The sequence below is a fragment of the Micromys minutus genome (genome assembly GCF_963924665.1).
Source record: "Micromys minutus genome assembly, chromosome: 6".
NCBI lineage: Eukaryota > Metazoa > Chordata > Mammalia > Rodentia > Muridae > Micromys > Micromys minutus.
Genome location: NC_137975.1, coordinates 51986056 through 52008134, shown reverse-complemented (window position 1 = coordinate 52008134; position 22079 = coordinate 51986056). Strand labels below are relative to the sequence as shown.

Genomic DNA, 22079 nt, shown 5'->3' with positions numbered 1-22079 from the left:
TGTCTCAAGCATTAAAAATAAAACTAAGGCTGTATGTAACTTAGCTCATTAGTAGAGTGTTCCCATAGCATGTGTGGATTTGGACTTGATTCCTAGTACTGATGATGATGATGATGATGATGATGATGATGATGATGATGATGACAATGATGATGATGATGGTGGTAGTAGTAGTAATAGTAGTAGTAATAGTAGAATAATAATAATGATAAAATAAAGAGGTCATATGATGATCACAGTAAGGACCAAGCTGATCATATTTCCAATGAATATCCTGTTCCATCCCAGCCTTAAGCTCATGAGTAATGGCCCTTCTATTACTGAGATGACATTGGATCTTTGCAGTAGTCAGAGAGAAGGAAACTAGTATATGTCAAGTCTGTGTCCTCGTCATGTCTGAGGGAGAAGTGAAGGCACTTTGAAGAGCCACCTCTGCAGAAAGTTGTCTTTATAATGACATCAGCATAAACAGCCATCAGCAGCCCCATCTAAGGTGACACAGAAAGGAGAAAGTACTCCAAGAGTTCCTGCTTCATCTAATCCATTCCTCCGGCACCCATCCTCAAATAGTCCCAGCAGAGCCAAACCATCTTAGACTTCCCAGAATCCTCAGCAGTGGTGTGGTAAGAAATAAATAACTTACAACTCTGTTTGGGTCTCTGTCACCCTTTGACAAGTGGCATAAGGGACACAGAGCCAGTGTGAGAGACCGTGAGAGAATGGAGGGGGAAGGTTGCGTCATTAAATGAAGCGTGTTCTGAGGATGGCAGCATGCATTCGCTTGGAATTTATTTGTCTGCTCTGTTTGGATCAGTGACTCTATTAACAGTAAAGATTTACTGCCACAGAAAAGCCTGTAGAAAGCGAAGATGTCAAAGTCAATGAGGGTGCCGGCCATTTGATGCTTTCCCTAGTCTCAAGGTTTGTCACAACTGAGACCTGCTTCAGTGGCTCAAGATGCAGGAATGTACTGAGTAAGAGTGGATCTCGGCACCCGCCAGGCTAATCGGGTACATTAAGAATACCTCTTCATGGTTCTCGAAGAGCTCAGAGAAATTTTCTTGGCATTGTGGAATCTACCAGTTACAGAGGAAGATGAATAAAGAGAGAATAAAGAAATAGAGACTTGGCTTTGTTGGTTAAGTGCTTTCTGTACAAGCATAAGGGTTTTGGATCTGTAGCATCTTGTAGGAGTCAAGACGCAGCAGTTCTAGCAGAATTGGTGAGACTCGAGTTCAGTGGAAAAGCTTGTCTTAAAAAGTAAGGAGTAACATGACCCGAGGAAGACACCCAAGCTTGACCTCTGGCCTCTGCACACATGTGCACACACATAGACGCATATTCACGTGCACATGTATCTCTGTATGCACATGTATCTGTATGCACATAATTCACACATGTGCACCCCCCACTTCTGTTTTACTTAAGAGCTTCCTCATTAAGACCCTGACCCCAGTTAGTAAGAACAGGCATTGCAGATTTTTTCCCTTAGAAAAAAGAATTTTAATTTTTTCAGCTTAAGCATTCATGTGTTATGACACATAGCCTGCTATGTAGTTGCCAAGTGGAGGGTTTTGTAAGATACACCTCAGTGAATGTGAGCTCTCTCTAAATTGTACACTGTTCTTCATGCAGCCCTCACATTTGTTCTGGGGGGATGGGAAACAGAGCATTTTGATGGGCTCATTGTGGCAGAGTTTCATTTTTACACCAGGCGTGTTTGGGGTCCTTGGCTCAGTGTGCTGAGTCAGCTCTACAACGGCCCGCGTGGCACGGACGGTGTGCGGACGGCAGGAAGAGCTAGCATTTCTCCGATCGTTTCTGCTGAGAATCCCAGCTGGTCTTGCGATCCGTCCCCTTTCACAGTGGGGTTAACAGGCAGAGTGGTTTTTTTATTTTTCCATTTCATGAGTTGCCTCTGTTCTGAAACAGTAGCTCCAAACGGTGCCTGTCTAGTTCCTAGATTACCTCAAGCCGAATATCACCAACTCTGTATTCTTTTCCTATATTTTAAAATACATGTTCTCTTGACCCTCCACCAGGGACAACCGTGTGCTGGAGGGAAAAGCCATTTTGATTGATGGCTAGAGGCCTGGGTAATGTTGGGAGGCCCAGTTGTGTGTAAGGTGTGATGACAGTGGTGGGAAGCAATGCCGTTAATAAAGTTAACAACACGATCAATCTGATTCATATGTAGAACAACTAAAAAGCAAGAAGAGCCAATGAGCCAATAATAGCTGACTCTCAGCTAATAGGGCCAACCATCCCTGCATCTCATTATTCTTGGTCTAATTTGGGATGGATATAATTTTACCAAATGGTTGGCTTAGTGTACTGTCATGAATCAAAAAGATAGCTCCCCATCTTTTCTGAAAGCCATTCCATCTCTCCACCTCTCCCTCTCCCCCCTCTCTTTCTCTCTCCCTTCCTCCCTCCCTATCACTTGCTTTCTCTCAGTGTGTGTGTGTGCATGTGTGTCTGTGTATGCAAGTGAAGGCCAGATGACAACTTCTGGTGTCATCCCTTATAAGCTATGTGCCTTGTTTTTTATTCTCTCCGTAGCCTGCTCATCAAGTAGACCAGGTTGTCTGGCCGGTGAGCTCCAGGGATACACCCACCCCTCTGCTTCTCAGTGCCAGGATTACGGGTGCAAACACTGCACTGGGCAGTTAGTGGGTGCTGGAATCTGAACCCAGGTCCTTATGCTTGTACAATAAACATGTTACTAACTAACCTCTGTGCTCAGACCCAGAAGACAGTGTGATCACCTGCTCAGTTTGACTAACATCACAGAACACCCAAAGGCTGAAGGTGACAGCAGATTGGAGGCTGAGGTCTTGGCTCTTTTGCGATTAAATTGTTCTTATATGAGAAAAGATTTTGTGTTTAAGTGATATGTATTCTGGAACAGCCAGCTGTGCACTGTTCTTTCAGAGACCACTTGGTATTTTTCTTAATTTCAGGTTAAAGATTGGTAGCAAAGGAGAGGGCAGAAGCTAGACACGCTTAAGGTTCTAGTTCTCATTCTATTTTTTCTGTTTACTTTTTTAAAGTTACATGTGTGTGTGTGTGTGTGTGTGTGTGTGTGTGTGTGTGTGTGTGTGATAATGTGTGTGTATGTGTGTTTGTGTGTGTGTGTGATACTGTGTGTGTGTGTGTGTGTGTGTGTGTGTGTGTGTGTGTGTGTACGTGTTTGTTTGTGTGTGTGAATATCAGAGAGAGGAGAACTTGAGGGAATCGATTCTTTCCTTCTACCACATGGCTTTCAGTGATTGACCTCAGGCTGTCTTGGTGATAAGTATCCTAGAGAAACCATCTTGCTGGCTCCTCTCGCTTTCTTCTCAGGAAACAGTCTTGCTCTGTTCCTTAGGCTGTCCTCAAAGCTCTAGCCTCAGTTTCCTGGAGAGCAGGATCCACAGCTGTGCACTACCGTGTCCACTGTCTGCTCCAGTGGTAACAGTTGGTAGTAAGTAGGTGATTTAGGAGGCACACCCAGGAGTTACTTACCTCAGCTCTGAATTCTGGTCTCAGTAGAAGACACAGATATGGATTAGGATGCTCTGAATGGCTCTGTCTTTTCACATCTGGAGTAGTACATGGTAACCATGGTTCACAAACCTTTAATGCGGGGTAGTAGCTTAGGTCTCCTCAGGGTGAGTGGCGTATTCTGAGGGGTACCAGAAGACGAGGTGTTTCTAGAGCCCGGGGCCACTGCCTCCCATTGGTCACCTGGGTGTTGGATCATTGTACTCCTAGTGGTCTGGCTGTCCTTGGTGGACGGGGTGCAGCCATCTATACCAGGATTCTGTTCTTGAGCCTTATTAAAGCAAAACAAGAGGCCGGTTTTATAGCCATCATCTATGAAGTTAAAAGCTTAAGCAGTTGTTTGACATTCTTTACTCTCATGACATTTGCCTCGAGTCTTGAAACTCTTGCTCTCCAAAGATGGTACCCGGACCCAGAATCCGAGCAGACTGCCTCCAGGTGATGGTTTGAGTTTCTTTGGAAGGACAGCAGGGAAGGGAGGGGTCAGCTTCTGCAGTTGGTGCAGTTTCTCTCCGGTTGAAGAGGATCCCTTCGCATCCCAAGATGTCTGACCCTCCTGGTATCTTGCCATAGACATTTAATAATTCCAATAAGAACTTGGTTTTGGAATTTTGGGTTTTTTGTTGTTGTTGTTTATTTTTGAGTAATGACTCCCTTTTATAATTCAAATAAATATTTTTTATTGGTTTTCTTTTGTTTTGTGGGCTTTTTTTTTGTCACAGCTTGGAAACGTGTAATTTTTCAGAGCACTGGAATTTTTCTTTCTCCTGCGGTTATGTATTTCAGTCATTTATGTCTATATAATAGCCCACCTTCCTTTTTCCTGTGACTTGTTACTTATGTCACTCTGAGGGGAGGACATGTGATAAACTCACATTTAATATTTTCAACCAAATGTGGACAGATGTGTCCATCCCAGTGTCCCTTTAGTGGAGGTGAAGGAAGCAGTCGGTTGTAGGGCCTGTCTCCTCCTTCAGACACATCACAGGCTGCCGTCAGCCGGACAGAAATGTCTGGGACCCGGCTATGCCACCCAGATCTGAACACATACTGCTTATGTTCACAAACTGCCAGGTACAGCACTCTTTATCCCCGCTCTCCTTCCTTGGCAGTTTGATTCTTTGGCTATCTGAAGGCCCACTAGGCTCTCAGCTCTTTCCCCTTGTCACCACAAGCTCATGCTCCCCCAGACGTGTTGAGGAATTACATTGAAAGTGGTTGAATGGTTCATTCACCAGTTTTGTTTTTGATGTTTTTAATTAGCTTCCTTGAACTCGAGCGAGCACGTGTGTGTGTGTGTGTGTGTGTGTGTGTGTGTGTGTTTGTGTGTGTGTGTGTGTGTGTGTGTGTGTGTGTGTTTGAACAATAAGTTCAGAAAGCATCTCCTTTGGAAGGCTGAAGGAAGATAAATTTATACACATTGTTTGGGTAAATGAGAAGGAGTGGTTTTGGGTGCAGGAGCTTAGGAATGAGTGCAGTTCTCCCAAACACTGTTCCTTCTGCATTGTCAGCTTTAGTGACAGAGGTGGCTTCCCTAGCAGTAAGCAGCACCCCTGCAGTGTACTGAGGAAGACTTCAGAGCCAGTGGAGGAGCCGCTTGGTTAGCAAAGTGCTCAGAGACCTGAGTACGTGGGGAAATAGGTGTGGTAGCATACACTTGCATTCTCAGTGTTGGGAGGCAGATAGCTGGTCCTCTGGGCCAACCAGTATAGCACACAGGGACCTTTCCAGGCTAATGAAGAGACCCTGTCACTAAATACTAGGTGGATGGTACCTGAGGAATGATAACAAAAACTGTCCTTTGGACTACACACACAGGAATGTGTGCCCACATGGTCAGGGACGCTTGCACACAGAAAGACATACACACAGACAGACAGAGACACACACACACACACACACACAAACACATATATACACACACACAGAGGAATGTGTGCCCACAGGCTCATGGACACACACAGAAAGACATACACACTGACAGAAACAGACACACACACAGATACACACATAGACACACACAGTCACTCATACAGACATTCACATACACACACACAGGCAAACACACATACACAGAGACACACAGACACACACACACTCTCTCTCTCTTTCACTCTCTCTCTCACAGGCACACACACAGAAACAGACACACACAGACACAGATACACACATAGACACACACAGTCACTCATACAGACATTCACACACACAGGCAAATACACACAGACACACACACACACACACACTCTTTCTCTCTTTCACTCTCTCTCTCTCTCACAGGCACACACACAGAAACAGACACGTACATAGATGTGCAGGCACAGACACATGTACAGATAGACACACATACACTCAGACATGCATACACAAAGATAAAAGTAAAAGCTCAGAGGACTGAGGAGCAGGCTTGATCATCTACTGTAACCTGCTTCTGTACTGTGCTCAGTACTTGATGTCCTGGCCTCTTAAAGATGTCGACAGTAACTTCTTGTGTACTGTGTCTTCAGAGTTGCCCAAGGATAAGATGCAGTCCACACATCTGGTACCCTTCAGTTTTCCCGTATTTTCTCTCTTTTTTTTGGGGGGGGAGGTAATGAGTAAAAGGTTTATCATGTTTCCCCACGGTCTCTATGTGAAGTTATGCTATTGAATAGACGCAAACAGACATTCTCTTGTATTTTTTATTGTGCTAAAATAGGCACACCATAAACCTTATCGTTTTAACTGCTTTGGGCGTGGGGTCCTATGGCTTTAGCTATTATACATTGTTTTGTAACCACCACCATCTGCCTCTGGATCCTGTTCACTTTCCCCACTCCGTCCCAACTAAACAGTCATTTCCTGTTGCCCCTTCCTCCACAAAGTGTTACCTTTCTGTGACTGGTGTGTTTCCCTGGCACATGTCTTCAGTTCATCTGTACTGGACCATGTGCCAGAGTCTCTGAAGGGAATGACTGGTGCTCCATGATACGCAGGGGAATACACGATTCTATATTAATTCATTACTTGATTTCTTTTTTAAATCTCATGGCTGTTTATGAAACGCTGCTTTGATTATGGCCAAAAAAGAATCTTTTCTCATCAAATCTCTGTGTGTGTACTATACATACTATATGTGTGTGCACACATATAATGTGTATGTCGACACGTGCATGTGGAGTTTCTCTCATCTTTAAGACAGGGTCTCTTTCTTGGCTCACCCACCCAGCCAACAGCTCCAGGGACCCATCCCCTTGTCTCCTTGCTCCATGTCAGCCCCTGCTTTTTTTTTTTTTTTTTACATCCTTACCTGTCTCCAGGAATTGATTCAGTGTTCGTGAGTCACTCAGGAAAACTCCTTGAGTGAGAGGGTCTATAGGGAATTGGGAAATTTAGTATCTGTAACTTTCTGGTCTACATGGACATGCTAGTGGGCACCATTTTTTCCCTCTGTCAGGGAACCTCTTTAGGGAAGGTTTTTGTTGCGTATATAGCAACATTATATAGCAGGGTAACAAGAGACACTTCATAGTGGCCAGCCTCTTTGGCACTTTGGCAAAATGGCAGTCTCCATTGTCTCTGTGGGCCTGCGTTGACATCTGCCAGCTCTTTGCACTGGAGCACACTTTGTCCAGATGTTTTCTTTTCCTAAAAATAATTAGGAAGTCGCCTTGCTGGAAGTAAAGTGCTATGGTCACGGTGGCCATGCTCCTTGTTACTGTGCTGGGGTCAGAGGAGCCTTCGTGCGATCAGGACCCCTCATCCTAACCCTTCTTCTCCCTCTCTGTCCACAGTGGAGCCTTTTCTGAGGTTGTTTTAGCCGAAGAGAAAGCCACTGGGAAACTCTTTGCAGTGAAGTGCATCCCGAAGAAGGCGCTGAAGGGTAAAGAGAGCAGCATCGAGAACGAGATCGCAGTGCTCAGAAAGTAAGTGCTGGAGAGAAGTCTCTGCCCGTCTTCCCTGAGCATCCTCTGGAGGAAGGATGAGGCCAGCCCCAAGGCTGCCTCCCCAGGGGTTGGAGAAGCCTCCGGCTACCAGGGTACAGAAAGGGACAGACCCTGCAGGTGACAGCTGGTACTCACACAGCACTTGGAAAGGGTTCTCCTCTCGCTCTGGTGTCTTAGAACATCTGGCAGTCACTGGAGGGAGTCCCTTCCAAAGTGCACAGTGGCAGACTGAGTTGAGTTCCAACCGAGTCCCCATTGTTCAGAGCTGAGTGATGCGGGGGTTGACTTCAGAACTCCCAGCCTCCCTTGGGAAGTAGAGCTCAGACCATTTTGTAGCACAGCATTCAGAGAATTGGTGAGATAGTGTTTTCTGAGTGTGTGTGAGGTGCCTCCTGTGGGCCACTTTATGGTAGCTCCTGCTGTCCCTGATACAAATGCTAGGATGTGGTTATTATTGCTGGCGGTACTGTCTTATTTTTTTTTTTTTATCAGAATACAAACTGTAAACCCTCGTATGTATAATCCATGTGTGCTGGAGCCCCATCAATTCAGTGCTGTTTCACACTTTGTGACCCCACCTCCCTTCTCTGCCACCCACATGCCACTGGGAACCCAGGACTTTCCAAAGAACTTCACTTCTTCATCGACACCCGCCCCATTTCTGTGTAATAGACTGAATCAAAATCCTCCTCTTTAGTACAGTGCCACCCACAACCATTCTGCTGTGACCTGACCCTCCCCTACAGCCCCAGCACACACACAGATGTTTCTCTAAGATTGGTCCTGACCGTGCTCCTCTAGTGTTAGAATTCAATCATTGCACCGTATCTCAGAAAACGTGAGAGAACAAACCTTATATGGCACCTGTTTTTGTATGTTTGGCACCTAACTGGGAAAAATTTTTGAGTTGCTATTAATAAAAGATGTTCAAAAATGTCCTTGAAATTTTGGGGGTTTGAAATCAGGACATAGCAAGAAAGCCAGTGCAGATAAACAAAATGGAATGGGAACAAGCCTTTTAGGGGCCAGAAAGAAGCCACCACCTACCACACACCCTTCCTGCATAATCTTTTACTCCATTTCTTCTGGGACCTTTAGTGACTCGGAGCAATGCTTCACCATCAGCCACCTAACCCAGCACCACTGAGGTGGTCAGGGCAGTCTGTCCTGTTCTGACCTTGGGAGAGAAGAGCAGACTTGGTATCGGTGTTCCAGAACAGGTCAACCTCCATGGCTCTTTAGGGCGGGGATTTGTTTTTACTCATTTGCTGAGTTGGTTTCCATGTTCTCTGGGGTGTCTGTTGGAATCTAAAGCATTTTAGGTTGTCCCGAGAAGGATTGCAGAAAATGGTTCTGTGGAAGAGACTCTGGGAAAACAAATTAAGAGCGTCCGAGTTAGGCAGGAAAATACTATGTTAACAAAACGTTTATTGAAATGGCCTTTTTTCCCCCATATGAAATCAATATTTGAGCAAGAAGTTTGTCACTGGCGATATGGAGTTGTAGATGTGCTGCAGACGGCTGACAGTTTAGATGCAACTCTCCTTCCAAAGGTTCCACTTTGGGAACAAAGGTTGTCTGGGCTTAGGAATAAAAGAAAATGTAGTGTTGGAGTTATTTTCAATCCACATGGGCTGTGAGCACAAGTAGAGACTATATAAGCTTGTTCTGGTTTAATCAGTATCTCCACCCAGTGCTTACCCAGACAGGGTATTTAAAACCAGGGAGGACTATGGATTTGGAATAACCCATGTTGATAGTGGCTCACTATCAGTTGTTGGAATGCCAGAAGGCATGGACTATTCTCTAGAGAGTAAAGGACAAAGACACGATTTATCAGAAGATAAGAGGTGGTTTTTCTCCTATGCTGGTTTATTTCATTAATCTTTTGCAAAAGATTTACAAGTAGGCTAAGAGGCACCTCACATCATAAACAGCGGGAAGAGAACCCTACGGGCCCTGAAGAACATAGTTTGGAACCATGTTTAGAAGGCTGCCATGGTACCCCCAGAGGCTTGCACTCCCCCAGAAACAACTCACAGACTGTATGAAGTCCAAGAAATAAAGAAAACAAAAAATATACATATATTCACAAAACAAGAAGACTTTGACTATTTCCATGTTGCGTTTTGTTTTGCATGTACTTTACGCTTATTGCAACTAGTACGTTTTCAATGCATACTGTCAAGCCCTTGAAAAAAATCAAGTACTGACTAAAAAACATATTCACATGGTTTTATGTAAAATTTATTTTAATGTCTGAAAAAACAGTACTGACAAAAATGTATAATTTTAAGCAAAAAATGTTTAAAATCTTTACATTTATCTTTGTTTTGCAAAATAAAGTCGTTTAAAAAATAAAAAAAAAAAACAAAAAAAAAAAAAAAAAAAAAAGAAGGCTGCCATGGGGATCATCATACATTGAAGAAATATTCATCAAGTTCTCAGCATTTACCATATCTTAGAGTTTCTATTGCCATAATGAGATACCAGGAACAAAAGCAGGTTGAGGAGAGAAAGGTTTATTTGGATTACATGTTTATATTGTAGTCCATCACTGAAGGAAGCCAGGGCAGAAACTCAAACAGGACAGGAACCTGGAGGTAGAAGCTGATGCAGAGGCCATGGTGGGATGCTGCTTACTAGCTTGATCTTTGTGGCTTGCTCAGCCTGCTTTCTTAAAAAACCCAGGACCACTGGCCCAGGAAAGACACCACCCACAATGGATTGGGTCCACCTCCATCAATCACTAGTTAAGAAAATGCCTTGCAGCCAGACCTTGTAGAGGCATTTTCTCAATTGAGATTTTCTCTTTTCAGAGAACTCTAGCCTGTGTCAAGTTGGCAGGAAACCAGCCAACACATACAAGGAAGCCTGACTATCAGACATGGAGTAGTTATTGACATCTGCGATTTTCTATTAACAGGATTAAGTTATAGATGATTAATAACAGTATGCCTAGGAGACCCAGGGATGATATTGAGCATAGATTATATGGAGGTGGGGCAGCCACATAAGTATATTTTTTTCTGGACAAAAAGGCAGATGGGCATTCCAACCAATAGAAGCAACATGAGCAGAAGCCAGGAGCTAAGGACTGGCTATGTAGTCTAGTGGTAGAAGAAGTTCTAGACTTTGCTCTGGACCTTGGGCTCCATGCAGTAGATATGAGTAGTGATAAGGATTATCAATCAAGCCAGAGGCAATATGATGAGGATTTATCATTGCCTGCGCCGAGGCAGAACTGATTGTAGAGAACAGGAGCATGGAGTGAGAACCTCATGAGGACAGGAGGTGAGCCATGTGGATAAATGAGGAAGGAATGCTGGCTGTATGGAGAGATGGCTATGAGGACATCAGTGCACAACTGATCCTAAGAGGTCAAGATTTGGAAGAGGCAGAAAGATGTTCAGGGGACAGGTAGGAGGTGATAATGATGCTATGGTTTCTGACAGGGTAGCTGGGTGACTAACCACCTCTTTGACTAAGGTGATAATCCATAGGCAGGAAGGCGAAGAATAGGTTCTGACTTGAGCATGGTAGATTTGGAAGTCTTGGGGATATCCAAGTAGAGATGATGGGTTGACTTTCCAGGGCTGGACTTGACCATGATCTAGGTTTTGGTAGGTAGTAAACTAAAATAACTCTTGGGGAGGGTCATGGAGAGATGGCTCAGTGGTTACAAGCATTAGCTGCCTTTTTTTTTTTGAAAGAGAGAGAGAGAGAGAGAGAGAGAGAGAGAGAGAGAGAGAGAGAGAGAGAGAGAGAGATCTCACTTGGTGGCTCACAACCCTCTGTAACTCCAGTTCTGGGGGAATCCAACTTCTTCTGGTCTCTGTGGGTACCAGGTAGGCAAGAGGTGCACAGACATATAATCATGTAAAACAGCTATACACATAAAGTAGAGCAATAACATTTAAATATTGGATAATCCATTAATGTGCTCTCTCCTGGGGAAGACTGCCCCCTGGTCTCAGCATTAAGTAATCAGTAGTTCTTTGTGTAGGACTGAGCTTCTTGGACTTTCTCCTGATCTCGTCAGCAGGCTATTGCCCTTGTTCAGCATTTATGTTGGTGAGACTTTATGAGGTAGCTTCTGATGTTTCTAGGAGGCACACTCTTTCAGCAAACTCCCTGTTCCTGTGGTTCTCACAACCATTCCAATCCTCCTTCTACAGTGTTCCCCGAACCTTGGGTGCCAGAGTTGTGTTGTAGATATAGTCACTGGGCCTAGGCTTCACAATTCTGCATTGTGGTTGGTTATGGTTTCAATAATGGTCACCATCTGTTGAAGAGAGAAGTTTCCTTGATATGGCATGGAGACATAAAAACAAATATTTAGAAGCTAGTTAGAAATTATGTTCCTTCTGCTTCAGTAAAGTGGGGGCTGTAGGGTGTCCCCTCAGATCCCCAAGTTCACTAGGGTGTCCCCTCAGATCCCCGACTTCACTGGATAGTTGGTTGGGTTTCTGGTGCCAGACATTATTTTCTTTTTGTTTGAATGGGCCTTAAGTCCATTTAGAGAGATGTTGGTGACCACCAAGGTATGCATGCCACCATTACATCCTTAGGTTTATTGTGCCATGGTGGTCATTGTTGTGGTTTGTGAGAACCATAGGTGTCATCATATGTGTTCTATTTGAGCAGAACATTTGATTGCTTCCCTGAAAATACACATATGAGAAACATTATACAGACTGAGTAGGTTGTACTTATTTATTTAGGATTCTGTGTGCCTCTGTGTGTGTGTGTGTTTGTGTGTGTGTATGTGTGTGTGTGTGTGTGTGTGTCTGTGTACGTGGTGTGTGTAACAACAATCAGTGATAAATGAGGCTGTGAATTTGAAAAAGAGAAAGAAGGGGTGCATAAGAGGGGCTTAGAGAGAGGAAAAGAAAGAGGAAAATGATGTAATTATGTAAAAATCTAAAAAATAATGGAAATTTTAGAAAGAAATAAAGGTAAGTTTGTGTCAGCAAAAGAAAATAAAATAAATCCTGGTGCCATTTAGCTAGTCATTCTAGGTAGGGTCCAAGACAGGCCATTCATATCCCTTGGCTGTTTGTGTCTCTCACTGCTGAGTTTCATCCAAGTATGCCCATTTAAGAGGCTGCCTGTCCTCCTACATGCTAAGTTTATTGTAGGGTGAGAGATTTATTTATTTCATTGGATAAAAGTAATGCAGCTAATACATCCTGGTGGATGCCTTTGCACTTGCTCTGAAAATAGTCCCAAAATGAATTTTCAACTTGATAAGTAGATATTAAACCGACTTTAGAGCGGGGAAGAAAAAAGAAACCCGATAAGTATCCTGGTAGGTTGTTGCTATGCAGCAGAGAAAGTTGCCCGCCTGACTTTGGGGTTTAGTGGGCTGGGTTTATATGATTCATCCTGAACTGTTACAGACGGAGTGGTTAGCAGTGGCCCTGGAACACAGTATTTCATGCAGTGTGGAATGTAACACCGTTGGCACCGCTCACCTTGGTTGGGTTACACTTGATTTCTGTGGTATTATTTATCTCCAATCTGATATCATAGGCATTATTTCAAGCATTTCGCAGGGCTGGGAAGGCAAATGAATTTACATTCTACAGTAAGCGGAGAGGCAAAGAAGGAAGGAGATGCATTACAAGAAAGCAATCAGCAAGAAAAAGTGAAAGGGAGGTGCGGAGAGCAGCCCTTTGCCTAAGACTTGGGGAAACTGAGGCTCGGGATGCTTAGATATGAAGTTATGTTAAGGAAACATTGAAATGGCCCATTTTTCAACACAAAGTCCATGTCTAGGGAAGAAGTCACTGGTGGAATGAAGCTGTAGATGTGTTCCAGACATTTGACATTCTAGATGGAATTCTGGGTAAGTCCAGAGCCCATCCAGATGGATGAAAGTGGATACTAGGACTGAGCATGTCGTTCTGATGGTTATAGAGATTTTCTTTTGGAAGGGGCCTGGGGAAGAACTGCTTTGAGACTGGCTCATCGTCACCTTGACAGTAGGGGAAGCACGCGGGTGGGGAGGGTTCCTGGTGTTTACTTCGTTGCACTGGCTCTCAACCATGGCTGCCCACTGACATTAGCTGGGTGGGTTTTAAGAACACACCGATGGGGGCTGGAGAGATGATTCAGCCTTCACAGTGCTGATTACTCTGTGGAGAATCCCAGTTCAGGTCTCAGCATTTATGTTGCCAACTCACAAATGCCCCTAAGTCCAGCTCTGGGAGATTGGGTACCTCTGACTTCCATGGGCACCCACATTCCCTCACACCAACACACATGCACATGCTTGTTCACACACACATATCATTTAAAATAATAACTCTTTTTAAGAAAGAATACACTGATGCCTTTCCCATTCTAATTGAGTTAGAATTGGATGTTATGATGGGTGTTATGAAGTCAGAAAGGGGGGCTGGGGGTCAACCAGTGCTTGTTGGAGAAATGAGTAGTTTCTCCCCACCTCCCACCACCCCCTCCTCTCCCCTCCATCTTCCCCTCCTCTCCCTCTCCCCCTCCCCTCCCTTTCTCCCTCCCCTTCCTCTTCCCCTCCCCTCCCTCTCCCCCTCTCCTCCTTCTCCCCCCTTCCCTCCCCTTCCTCTTTCTCTCCCTCTCCCTTTTCCTCCTTACTCCTCTGTGTGTGTGTGTATGTGTGACTGTGCATGTGCACGCATGTGCATAAAACTAGATGCTACACTGTGTACCTGAAAACCCAGCGCTGGGGAGTGTTGAAGCTTGCTAACCACAACAGTTGAAGAAGGTATCTCACATCAACCTGTCCTTACTCAATACACAAACATGGAAGAGAGAGAGGGAGGGAGAGAGGGAGGGCGGAAGCAAGGGAAGGATGGAGGGAGCAAGAGAGGGAGAGAGAGACACAGAGAAAGAGATAGACAGACTCACACAGAGATACAGAGATATAGACACAAAAAGAGAGATGGAGATAGAAACAGAATCTGCAGAGAAAATGAGATAGACTACACTGCACCTCTCACCCAGGAAAACATCACATCTCTGGTACCGCCCTTGTTCTTAATTTCCAGGGCCCGAAACTGTCCTTTATTTTGTCTAACAGTCTAGGCAGATGTGTATCCCTGCAGAAACACACACTATGCCATGTTTCCCAGGGGACTAAAATTCAAATGTTCTCCCTTTGGAAAAAATTCTAGGTTTCACGTGAATACAGTGGAGTGGTCTAGGGACCCCCACCCACTGGGGAGCAGATACAAACCACTGACCTCAGGAGCCTGGCTCTTTGAGGTTGGCCTAAGAAACAATGTCAGGGATGTAATTCCCAAGCCTCGAGATGCTAGTGTAGAGGTCAGCCATGTTGTTAAACATGACACGCAGCAGAAGGGGTTCATGGCTCTTAAATGTAGTAGATAGCAAAACCCAGGCATCCCGGCTGAAGTCCCCAAAGCCCCTATGGCCCTGGGACAGGGTGTCTGGCAGGACATGTAGTAGGAATGGTCTGCTGAAGCGGGCTTAGCTCTTGGCCATTGGTGGGCTAAGAGGCCTGGGGACGGTGGCTAAGACCTGGTTTCCTTAGGTTAATAACAAGTAAAGCAACTCGTCCCCTTCCCCCAAGATAAGCACTTTGCGATTAAGGAACATTCCGCAGAGAAAGGGCACTCCCAAAGCTGGCTTGTTCTCCCCCCACAGTTATATTCCAGGGGGAAGCTTGACTTGTTGAAACTACTGTTGGATGCCAGGTCATTGTTTGTGTTGGAGAAACACACATCAACAGAAACTCTTTAAAGATTTGTTTGTTTAATGTATATGGGTACTTTGCCTGTACATCTGCACGCCGGAAGACAGCATCAGATGGTTGTGAGCTGCCATGTGGGGACTGGAAGCTGAACTCAGGACCTTGGGGAGAGCAGTGGGTAGGTACTCTTAACTACTGAGCCATGTTCCTTGTTCCCAGAAACTCTTTGACTGGAGATGATCAAACTTCCTTTCTAATGACAGGAATTGGCCAAGTCACATAGAAGGGGTCTTCTGAGGCTCTGGAGGGGGAGGGGCGTCAGACTGGAGGATGAAAACTGGAAGTATCAGTAGTAACAGAAGTGAGAACCTAAAAGGGGGCAGGCATGTCATTCATCCTAGAATCCTGAAAAAAAAACTTATTTAACACCCCCCACCTTATCATGTAACATGGCTTGAGGAAAGCTATGAGCTCCTCAGTGGTGGCCATTTCTGTTGTTCATGTGGTTAATCAGACTTTTGTCAGGGTTTGAGCATGCACATACGCACCCATCCTTATGACCTCAGGCCTCCTGGGATTTCTTTCAGTTTGGTTGCCTCAAAGCCAGGCTCTGGTGGACTGGAGCTGTAGGTGGAGCTCAGTGATAGAGTGTTTGTCTAGGATCCATGAAATCTTGGGTTTGAACCCCAGCAATACAAAACAGGTAAACAGGGGTTGGAGAGATGACTCGGTGGGCAAAAGTGCTTCTTATGTCATCAAGCCTAAGGACCAAGTTTGGGCCTCCTGCACCCATGTAAATACTGAATGGGCTTCCAGCATATGGAAGGTAGGCACAGGATTCTTGGAGCAAGCTGGTCAGCTAGACTAGCTGAATCTGGGGGTTCTGGGTTCAAGTGAGAGATCAGCCTCAGTATGTAAGGTAGAAAGTAACTGAGGAAGGTATCCTATGGTCTCCATGAGCACGTGTACACAGTGCCTGCATCCCTTCTGTGTGCACACAACCTGCATGTATGCTCATAGATGAATATTAAATAAATAATTACAAAAATGCAAAACCAGTCATGGTAGCACATGACTTTAATCTCAGGACTTCGGAGACACGGGTGGATGGATCTCTGTAAGTTCAAGGCCAGTCTTGTGCACATAGTAATTTCTAGGACAGTCAGGGATATATAAAGACCCTATCTCAAAAAGCTGAAGCCAAAACCAAACCCAGCAACAACAAGGCAGCAAGCACACAAACTCCCACAGGCTTCATGAAAGCATCAAATCACAAGGAAGAGAAGACTATGGTCCTTATGACTATGCCCGAGCCCCAGGCTTGGAACCATACTTTGTTTGATATACTTTCTTTTTCAACTCTCTACCTAGACCCTTCTGTTGCAGGGACCTCTGCTGAGCTTCCTTCTTGGCTTTGTTTTGACCACTGTACGATGGCCTTTGATGAGTACCTTACCTGGCCATGCCAGTATGGAGAAATAACATGGTCTGATGCCCAGTTAGATACAAATCAACACTAGGAGAGTGTTCCATTATGGAGTATGCTTTACCCGCAGCCTTCCTATCCTGTTCATTTCTGGGACTTGGCCTGCACATTCCTGTGAGTAGAAGGAAACAGAATCACAAGAGCCTGGGGTAGGCTGGGCTTTTTCCCCCTCCAGTGCTCCCCCACCCACTTGTGGTTTGTATTCCCTAAGTGTTGCATTTTGTGGGGTTCTTGTGGGCTGCTTACAGCATTCTCTTCCTCTGTAACCACAACCATGTATGTGTTGACATTCCTGTCTGATATTGAGCCCCTCTGTCTTAGTTCAAGAATCTAAACTCCTTCATAAACAATTCCTCATTTTGTGATCGCTGGTTTTCAACCCCCAATCCCCATAATTCATAAATACTCTTTGAAAGTAGTGTGTGTGTGTGTGTGTGTGTGTGTGTGTGTGTGTGTGTGTGTTCCAGTTAGTTCCCCTGGACTTTCCTGTCTGGGTGTGCCCTTCCCTTCTTCCCTTTAATATTTCATGGCTCCAGTGTCTCCCTAACTCTGACCTCAGGTGTCTGCTTTCTAAAAATATGAAGTTTCCATATCCAGCCTTGAACTTAGAGACATGATGCTGACAATAGGAACAACCCGAAGGGTAGCCCAGGGCATCTGGGAGGCTATAAATGGAGGAATGTGTGCTTGTTGGAGAGTTGAGGGTAAGGGGACATTTTCACTGACTTCTAGTTCTCTCTGGCTTTGTAGATCATATTAATCATGGATCTCTAGAGAAAGAGTCAATGGATTATGTGTAGACATATAGAGAGGTATGTTGGGAGGGATTGGCTCATGCAGTTATGGAGGCCAGTTATTGAGAAGTTCACCTGTTTTCTGTAACCTGGAGACTTGGGGTAATTCAGGCCATACCTAAAGGTCTATGGGTCAGAGGAGCCATGGTTTAACTATTATTCCAAGTTTGACCAGGAATGCCAACGTCCCTGGTCTGCCTATTTGTTCTGTTTTAGCTATCAAGAGATAGAGTTATCCACCACTTTGGTAAGTGTGTTCTTCCAGAAACACACACACACACACACACACACTTCTAAAGACTGCCTCTCCAGCTGTTCAGGCATCTCTTAGCCTAGTCAAGTTGACACATTAGGGCATAATACCCTGAGCATGTGGACAGCAAGTCCATCAACCCACATGCATGGGGATGTGATTCCTCTAGAAGAGGAATGAGAAGCGGAGCTGATGTTCCCCTGGCAACAGAGTGAACTTGTCACTTGAGTAGACTCCCCCCCCCCCCCCCCCGTGCTATATATATGACTCTGTAGGTGTTCAGAGTAGTGGAAGAGCAGTGTACTTCTGCATGCTCTGCGGAGCTCTAGTTGTCTGCACACTCACTCCTGTGTTAACTCCCGTTCTCCCGATGTATGTAATTACTTGGGGAGTTCGCTCTCTGGTGAATGAGGCTGTGTTTAAATCCCTCGGGTAACACATCTTGGCAAATACCTTCTCCCTTTTTCTGTAAGCATACTCAGCTAATGATTTATTCAAATGTCATTTAAAAGATTCTGGGAAAAAAAGGTGTGTGTAGAAGTGTGTGTGTGTGTGTGTGTGTGTGTGTGTGTGTGTGTGTGTGTGTTGTAATATAGTGTTCCTTTAAAAAAGAAAATCAGAATAGCTTTCATTGGAGAATCAGTTCCATGAAAGGTTAAGTACAAAGAGTTTCTAGAAGGAATCAAAATTAACGCACACCGATGGTTTATTCTCACTTTTCTATCCTGCTGTAGGTTGTCTACTCTGTCCTGCTGTTGGCATTATTTACATGGGGAGATAAATTATTCTAGCACACTCTAAATTCAGAATCACCACTGGGTAGTTTAGATAGTTATTTAGCATTTCACTGTATTATTAATTTTTTAAAAATTGGTTTAATTTAATGTGCATGGGTGCTTTTTGCCTACATGTATGTCTGTGTACCAAGTGTGTGCCCAGTACCTATAAATATCAGGAGAGGGCATCTGATTCCCTGGAAGTGGAGTTAAAGATGGTTGTGAGCCACCAAGTGGGTGCTGGGGATTGAACCCAGGTCCTCTAAAAGAGCAGTGCTTTAACTGATAATCCACATCCCCAGGCCCTGGTTCACAAGTTTAGTGCTATATAAGCAAAACTCTTTTTCTCATGGTTGAAGATTAAGGTCAGAGGTCAAAGCCAGGTTTTGAGGAGATGTACACTAAAAGATTTTTTTTCTAAAATAATAGTTGTATAGAATTTGATAAACCTTGTTTCATATTAATTTCTAAGGTACTTGCATTTTTCTTTCAGAGATATCTGGAAAATGGTTTTCAATGTATGGTATAGACAGCGAGATATCATGTGTATGAAGATATTAAAGAAATGCATTGTTGTAATAGCGGTAGGGTGCTATACTAGGCTATTGTTCTTGTTGAACGAACCAGTGAGGTAAATTTCCATACATATGCACATGTGTATGCATACAAATTTGCTGTATGTATATGACAGTAATATATTTTATGAGTCTCATTTTCTCATACCATATTAAATACTAAAATATTCTTTATACTTCATAAGCATATCCTTGATTCTATTAAAAACATCTGCTGTTTGGGTACCTGAAGATGATAAGGTATATGAAAAGCAGTTTAGCATTTTCAGATGTTAAGCCCCATAAGTATAGGCTGTCCTGCCCTGTGCTCGTGAAAAAGCTTGTAATATTTCTGTGAGTGGAAACTACGTTGTCCGTCCCTCCTCCAGAAAGACCGGTGCCAAGTACGCAGTTCTGTGAACAGAGTAGCCAGGACGAGAGTGGAGTTCTCCTTAAGGAGCTGCTCTCTGCCTTTCGGAGTCCGGAGCCTGTTCTTTCTAGTGGTCACCTGCGTGACTTGGGCAGTCTTACAGGGACTTGCAGGAAGCTTCAGTCTTATGGCTACTAATGGACAGTAACATAAATGCTCTCAGCTCTTTATTAGCCAGTCAGATACAATTCTAGATTGTAGTGGTAAGTATTAGAAAATGGCGAATGGTTCCAAGCACCATGCCACGCTACCTCCTGCTACTCTCTGTCCTCAGTGGTCTCTCTGCCTCTGTGGCTAGCCCCATGCAGCAGCTGCCCTCTCACGGCTCCCTACTTCAGACTCTGCTTCCATTCGCAGCGTCTGTCCCCTGTGGTTATAAGTTCCCAGTAAGCCAACAACATGGAAACTCTTGAGGCTTGTAATTTATCAGTCAGATTTATATCAGTACATTCTCACTCCACAAAAGTCTACACCATAAACTCAGAGCCAATTGATATTGATACAAACTGCCCACCTAGATGAGACAAATTGTCCTGTAATTATCCATCCCTTATAAGGTATTCGTAGCTCTGTGGCTGTTTAAAGCCACATGGGGGTGGGTCATCCTTCTCCCCCTCCATCTTCTCTTCTTCCTTTCTTCTATCTCCCTCACCTCTCAAGAACTTTTTGCCTGTTTTTCTGTTTAACTGTCCAATCACAGGCCTTGCCTTATCTTGTGCCTGCCCTTTCGTGCATATACACACCGTCACACAAGTTTGCCTCTATGCTGGTGAGGAAGGACAAATACTTATGAAACACAAGGCAAATGATGGGCCATAGCAATAATCCTGCCAGCATTTAACTCTCTGCCGATACCGAATTAATAACTGAATTTATAGAGACACGCTTTTTCATACAAGGCACCCCGACATTTGTTCATAGAGAGAGAGAAGCAGTAATTCACCCCTGTGCTCTAGCTTCGGGTCCTGCTGGAGGGATTGGAGCCCCCGAGAACCCCGCCTATATGGAGTGTTGTCTCTGCAAGTGTTTCTGATGCTTATTATGGGGAGAATCTGGCTAGGCTGTGGGATGAGGGAGAAGGTACCTTCCTGAAAGTTGTGTTACTCAAGCTTTGCATCTAAAGGCTTCCTTTGCGTCACAGGCATCAACAGATGCCACAGACAGTGGCAGCAGAGGTAAGGTGGTTGTCCGTCTCTCATAGAGAAGCGTGCCGTATAATAAGGTTGCAGATTTTTCATGAAGGCATTAGTTTTACTTTTTGGCGGGGCGGGGGCTCTAATGAAAAAATTCCTTGTGTTAATATCTGTTTTTGTAATAGGAGCTGCTGAACAGTAGAACTGGAAAATAAACTTTAAAAAAAAAAAGTGTGATTCTCCCAACTTCAGGGCACATAAATGGGCCCAGAGAGATGGAGTAGTTTGCCCTGGGGCACAGAACATACTTGGGCAGATGTGGAACCCAAGTGATTTCTGGACTTCTAATTTAGAGTGGTTTCCATGGAACCACAGTGCTTTTCTTGTAAAGTGTCTTTCAAAAAAATATAAGAAAATAACTTTTCAAAACGAAAAAGGATAGGCGTCATGGCAAAGACCTTTAATCCCAACACTTGGGAGGCAGAGACAGGTGTGTGCTGAAGGCCAGATTAAGCTACACAGTGAGTTCTAGGACATCTAAGGCTACACAGTGAGAAAGTGTTTCTTCAAAACAACGACAACAAACAATCCAATAAAATAATACAAACTCTCCCTCATTTTTAAAAGCCTCTTGACATGTTGGCAAGGCCTCAAAAATCTATCCCGGTATCTCGGCTGGGTTCCAACATGGGACACTGAGTCTGGTTCCCGAAATTCCCCTGGCAGTTTCAATTAGATGTGCTCTTCTCTGCTGTTTCCCCTCAGTGATGATTACTGGGGAAGCTAGAGCTCCTCTGGATTCTGCTGCCTTTGGTCCTCTGGCGTCTCTCGGAAAGGAGATCCAAGGTCAGAGGTCAGCCCAGAGCCCAAGTTAAAGATTCAACGTGGAGAAGGCTTCTTTCCCATTTCGCACGCATGTGATGACCCCCACACTCTTCACCTCTGCCTTGTCAATAGAATGAACAAGAAATAAGACAGCTTGTGAAACAATCTGGAAAATACGGGAAATGTCACTCCTGTAGTAGATCCTAATCCTCGAGAAGTTTCTGTCAGGAGGAATGGCAAGATTTCTGCATTATATTTTTACTCCCCATTAGGTAGGCCCCGCTTCCCAGCTGCCATAGACGGTTTCACGTGGCTTTGTTCTGAGGGAAGTCCTTCCTGAACTAAAGTGACAGCATCCTCCACCATCAGGTTTTCACAGCCGGGGAAATCTGGTTTAAATCTGTGGGAGTGCAAGTCAAATTTAATCCAAGCATACATTCTTCTCTCTCTCTCTCTCTCTCTCTCTCTCTCTCTCTCTCTCTCTCTCTCTCTCTCTCTCTCTCTCTCTCTCTCTCTCGATGGCTCAGTGGGCCAAGTGCTCATTGACAAGCATGAGGACCTAAAAAGCTAGGCTTGGCCGCATGTGCTTGTAACACTGGAGTTAGAGGTGCAGAGGGGTGGAGCCCTGGGGATTGCTAGCCTGCCAGTCTAGCAGAAACA

At 44.5% G+C, this 22079-nt stretch overlaps 1 protein-coding gene across 4 annotated transcripts in view; it reads left to right on the top strand.

Annotated features, from left to right (window-relative positions):
• The window catches only part of CAMK1D (calcium/calmodulin dependent protein kinase ID), a gene marked incomplete at both ends in the record, with an annotated part of 371434 nt that overhangs the window by 128774 nt on the left and 220581 nt on the right, over positions 1 to 22079 (top strand). For all 4 annotated transcript variants that reach the window (XM_080918577.1, XM_080918578.1, XM_080918580.1 and 1 more), the window contains one exon: positions 7320 to 7451. In XM_080918577.1, the coding sequence (XP_080774703.1) occupies positions 7320 to 7451 (132 nt within the window). The remainder of the gene's footprint in view (positions 1 to 7319; positions 7452 to 22079) is intronic.